A 5,489-nucleotide genomic window follows, 5' to 3' on the forward strand; every position below is an offset into this window, starting at 1 on the left:
TAGGGAGAGAATTGGGAATAAAACCCCAGCACTTGTTCCCCAGGCCTGTGCATGCTGGACTCAGACCATTGCAAGTGGGGCCAGCACACTGAAGCAGGCTTCTCTGTGTAGGTGTGGAAAGGGTGGGGAAGGGTAAGTATGAGGAATCTGCATCCCTTTCCTGGAAGCGATCTGTCCCCCATGAGTCTCTAAAAGGAGTATAAGATCTCCTGGATATCAGAGATGTTCTGGGAGTTCAGATTTACTCCCATGGCACATACCCCATCAGCAAGTTCTGGTGCCATAGCTGTAGCCAAAGAGGTGCAGGGAAAGCTGGCTGAAAGCTTTGTCAAATTGCTCTCCTGAGGCTGGCTGTGATTTCCAGGAGCCTGTGTATGCCTCCCCATGGGACCCCACAGCCACTCAGCGCTTTCTTGTGCCCTCTGGGGTGTCTCTAGCTAGGCTCTCAGCAGCAGAGGCACTCAGAATCCAGAGTCCCTTTTGCCAGTCATGCCTCGTTTTCCCCCCAGCTTCCCCTGTGGGACTCACTTCTATCCCTGCAGGAAGCCTGTCGTGCACAGCGGCTGCATCAAACCATTATTGAATGAATTCCTGGCTGCCACCGCGAGCAAAAGCCATGTGGATCATTCAAGCATGTGTACAACGAGTGTGGCACTTGTGCCGTCTCAGAGCCCTCTGTCCTGGCCGCCAGACAGCAGCGCATCGTGTCAGTCTCTCATTCTCCAGGAACTGACACTATGATCCTGTGATAAAGCAGTGACTCATTGTCCCCCTTTCCCCTCCGCGTGCCTGCACCTGCCTCCCGTTTGCATGGAGCAGATGTTCCTTTTACTAACCAGGCTGTTCCTTCCCTCCACAGAAATGCCCTCGACGAGTAATGGGGAGAGCAGTAAACAGGAGACCATGCAAAAGACCTGTAAGAACAGCGACATTGAAAAGTGAGTGCGTAGCGGGCAGTCCTGCCCTCCTGGGCGTGTTGGGTGACTTCCCAGGACCCTTGCAGGGAGACAGGGGGATATTAACTCATGGACGAATAGTGAAGGACATCTTTTTGCCCTCCTTAATCACAGCAGCAGTTACCCCAAAACAAACTCCCTGCATGCTGAACAGCAGCACTGCATCACAGCTGCTCTTAGCTCCCAGCATCACGTGAAGCTGATACAGGAGGCAGGCCTGGGGTGAGGCCACCTCTTTTTTGCACTCCTCATTCACTGGGGAAACAAACTGGCCTTCATGCCTTGGCTCGCAGAAGAGCTGTCTTCAGCACCGGGGAGGTGGGATGGGGGTGTGTTGTGTGAGCGTGCTGCCAGCTTTGGGATTCCCCTCTCAAAGCCTCCCAGTGTCCCATGCTTCCCTCTCTGTTCAGTTCCTTCAGTGGTATGTGCCTACCCCATGCAGGGAAGGATTCTCAGCTGCCTCAGGACTCCAGCAGCCCTAGTGCCTTTGTTTGAGGGCAGAGCTGAATGCTTGTGTCCCTGTGGCTAGTCAGCATGGGTCTTTGCTTGATGTGTCAAGGTTGCTAATATGCAGCATCCTTAGACCCCCGTATCGCAAAGGATGCAAGTGTATTGTATCCTTGAGCAGATTCAGGAGCTTGGGGTCCAGCTACTGACTTGCTTCGTAGCTTATAGGGCTCTTCATCACTCCTCCTCCACCTTTTTGCTCTCCTTTTGACCTCCATGCAGGCATTGTCACTTGGCCCTGTCCAGAACCAAGGCAAACCCTGCTGTCTGCCCTTGGACGGTGCTGTGCTTGGGCTTCCCTCCCTCCCTCCCACATGTCCATCTAGCCAGGGTTCCCCATCTGCTTTTGGCTCCTATATGAAATCAATCCCCTGTCCTTGTAGAGTCTCTCCATAGATATTTTAATTCCCTTTTTTTTGAGAGCTGATGACTGCCTAAAATAAAAACGTTACCCAAAGATCCAGCAAAGGGTACACCTGTTGCGAGTGAGGCACAAGCGCCAAGACGGTGTTTTAAGTTGAGCTGGAATTTGTGTCCTTGTTCCCAGCCTGCTTGTGATTTGGGCTGAGGAAGACCTGCTTGTGCATAGGCTGCCTGCTGCTTCAGTTTAAAACTCAGTGCTGCCTCCTCAGGGACCCGCCCTGACCTGACTGCAGCAAGCTGAGTCCCCTGTGCATTTTTGGACTCCACCAGCTAATGCACCTTTGGGACTGGCTGGGTGGGAACTGAGGGAACTCCCTCTTTGCATCTCTGTCTTAGCAGCTTTTTTAAAACCTCGCACTTTGCCTATCTCCGGGACAGGCCATTTGCTTTATTTACGCTCTTTTAATGCTTCTTGGTGAACGGGTTCCAGCCAAGGCCTGGGGACTCCTGAACCCCAAGAAATCCATGTGATAGGAGCCCCCCTCTCAAGTCATCTCCTTCTGTGTCAGTGGTAGGGATACAGGCACCCGCTTGAATCCCCTCAGCATCACTCTGTTGGGCTCAGCACTCCGGGAGGCCTTGCTCAGCTCCCGGGAAAGCCCGTGGGCCTCCACCCTCCCAAATCCGCTCCTATTGAAAATCTTTAAACAGCACAAGCCAAAAGGATTTGACATTTTCCAGAACACTTGAGCCCAAGTGATAAAATTGACACAGCTTCTTTGATCAGATTATTAAAGCTTTATCTAGTGCCTTCACAAGGGTCCCAATGCACTTTCCGGACAAGACGGACAATAACTCTGCATCGTGAAATATGCGTGGATGTCCCCTGCCCCATATTATCTCTGCTCCACTTTAACTTCCAGGCTTGCTGGAGCTGCCACGGAGGAGGCAAAACCTATTAGAAATTATAGGTAAAGGCTTCATGACTTGACTCTTCCAGAGAGAAATTCCTTTCTGTAAAGAATGGGGCGAGCCAAGGCGTTTTATTTAAAGGCCTGTATTTCCATCAGGATCAGAAAGCGATATAGGAATCCTCCACCTGAAACACTACCTTCCCTCCTTTCCTCTGAGATTTGTGTGTGATGAATAGTTTCTGTCCTGCTGGTTAAAGAGCCTGGATGCTCTGTGTGTTTGTCTGTGTAGAGGGGCTCTGTTAAATTAATTGATAACAGGGATCAGACCTAGAAGCCTACAGGAAGGGAGGGGGAAGTTTGCACTGTCTGGCTGCTACCACTGGCTGCTGAGCCATGATATATGGTGACCCAGCCCAACAGGCTAAATTGATTCATCTCCAGTTCCTGTTTCTTAATCTGGAGCTAAATTGGTTTCATTTTTCTTGTTTTGGGTGGCGCTTGCAGCGGGCGTTCAAGAGAATCACTCGGCTCAGTTGTTCATAACTTGAATTTTTGCTTTTAAACGTGGGGGTTTATTGATTGGCTTGTTAAGCTCCTGGTAGTATCTGATTAGCATTTTAAGCAGCATTTCGAAGCACGCGGTTTCTCACCTGCGGCAGCTGTGCTCCCCACTTAGAGCAGCGGGTAATGGAGTTATAGCTGATCCCGCTAATCAGTCTGACTTCTGCGCGACTGATGCTCCTTCTCCCCTTCCCAAAAATAAGTCTGGGCAGGGAGAGTATCTTTTTAATTAACTCATACAATACAGCGCACTGTTCTTTCTTTGGCACGCCGCTCTTAATATGGTGCGCAAAAGTTCACAGGAACTGCATCCTCCTCCAAAGGGTCTCCATGCTCAGCGGCTAGCATAGGACATCAGGCAAAGGCCCTGCCAATCTCCCCACCTCTTCGACAGGTCTCTGTTCTCCCACCACCGACTTCACGTTTCCATGTTCTGCATGTGAACGTCACGCAGTGCCCATGTGTGATGCACTTAAGGTAAGAAGCATCAGGCCGGGGGCAAACCCCTAGCTCATCTCTGATGGTGGCAGAAGTGGACTACTATGACCTTTGCCAAAAGGGTGAGAAGCGTTATAGAGGGAGAGCTTCCAACCCTCCCTGGCATCTACTGGCTTGGAGAAGCCCAAAGAAACATCCCCAACCGTTCAGTTCAGCAGCCGCGAATAGCTCCATCACCTGTGAATTTATCCGGTCCCTCCGAACCTTCCTGTGCTGCCTGCCTCTCGTGCTAGAGGGTCATCGTGGGCCTGTCCCGGCCCCATGCATCAGGACCAAACGGCCCTGCCGAGCAGGAAGGGATTAGCAGCATGTGAAACACGCGCCTCCGGCTCGCCCGAGCACGTCGCTTTGCCCCGGCCCCGGAGACCCTAACCGGTCCCCGTCGTGTCTCATCTCCTCCGCCAGCAACAGCATTCAGCCAAGCCCGGCGCTGCCGCGGCATCTCTCCCCCCTTCCCTCCTGCTCTCCAAGTAACCCATCGCCATTTTGAAATCAAGGTTCCCCGGGGTGAAAAGCCAGCATCTTAATTCACAGTGCCAATGTTCAATTTTGCTTTCTGCCACCAAACTAGATTGCAGGCCAGCGCCGGAGTCTGGGTGAGTGGCCCGCTGGGTCACCTCGCATTTGTTTTCTTCAATTTTGTGTTGTCATAAATTCATTCCAGCCCGTTGTGGTTGATCAGTTTATCTCAGTCGGGGCAGAGAGCGCTGCTAGCATGATGTATGACACGAAACATTGTAGCCAGCCTCTCCATGAATCACTCCAGCTGTTCGGTGTCACCGGGAAAGCAAACGGGCCCGGGCGGCTGAGTGTTGACGGTGATGAGCTCAGTGTGGGAAGAGACATGACGTATGAATGTTTATTTAATAATTCTCTAATATTTCCAGCGGAGTGTGGCTGCGCCTCCCGAGGTGGGGGGAGGCGGAAGGGGGAAACTCTAATCTGTTGGGGTGGACCATAAATCAGGCAGACAACATCATTAATCAGGGGTGGAATAAACCTGGGAGGAGGTGGGAACGGAGCTGCCGTCGTCAGCGAGAAGGGGGCCCCCACGCACTCTTCCTCCATAAAACAAACCTCGTCCCCCAGCGGCGCTGGGCGCTCGCAGAACGGCGAGCTGGGGCGCCCAGCTAGCTCGGCGCGCACGCGCGTTGCCTCTGCCGCGGACATCACAATTTAAGCCCGCCAAGCATCAAATCCCTTTATAATTATCTTCTTTATATAACACTTCATGCTCATCATGCTTCGCTGGCCGAGAGGCTTGTTGGGTTAAGAAGAGGGGTTTAGAGAAGAATTGCCATTGTGTTTGTTTTATTTTTCACTTCTCTTCCACCCTTTCCAACCAGCTGCTCTCCCAGCTCCATCTCCAGGCCAGCTCTCCGGATCGGCTGGGATGAAGCTGACGAAGCTGGCGGTGGGGGTCTAGCGGCCGATCTCAGAGACAAGGGGCATGACATACCAGCGCCCCTCTCTGAGGGGCTTCACTCCTGGCCAAACCAAGCAGCCATGGTAGGAGCAGGGGGAAGCAAAGCCAGAGGGTTTTCTTTGGCTAAGAAGGCCAGGACTACACTAATCAGCACGGTGGAAGGGAGCAGGGAGAAGACATCAGGAACTTGCACAGTCAGATAAACCCTCCGTGCCCCTTCTCCACCGAGCTCGCACCACAAGAGGGAACTCCCCTCTTGTCAGC

The 5,489-nt window shown here is 52.5% G+C and overlaps 1 protein-coding gene across 6 annotated transcripts in view; it reads left to right on the forward strand.

Moving 5' to 3' along the window:
• Positions 1 to 5,489, forward strand: part of RNF220 (ring finger protein 220) — a 223,520-nt gene that overhangs the window by 194,174 nt on the left and 23,857 nt on the right. For all 6 annotated transcript variants that reach the window (XM_019531308.1, XM_019531310.1, XM_019531309.1 and 3 more), the window contains one exon: positions 860 to 938. In XM_019531308.1, the coding sequence (XP_019386853.1) occupies positions 860 to 938 (79 nt within the window). The remainder of the gene's footprint in view (positions 1 to 859; positions 939 to 5,489) is intronic.

This window comes from Crocodylus porosus, unplaced genomic scaffold, assembly GCF_001723895.1.
Source record: "Crocodylus porosus isolate Cpor-Errol unplaced genomic scaffold, CroPor_comp1, whole genome shotgun sequence".
In the NCBI taxonomy this organism is placed as follows: domain Eukaryota; kingdom Metazoa; phylum Chordata; order Crocodylia; family Crocodylidae; genus Crocodylus; species Crocodylus porosus.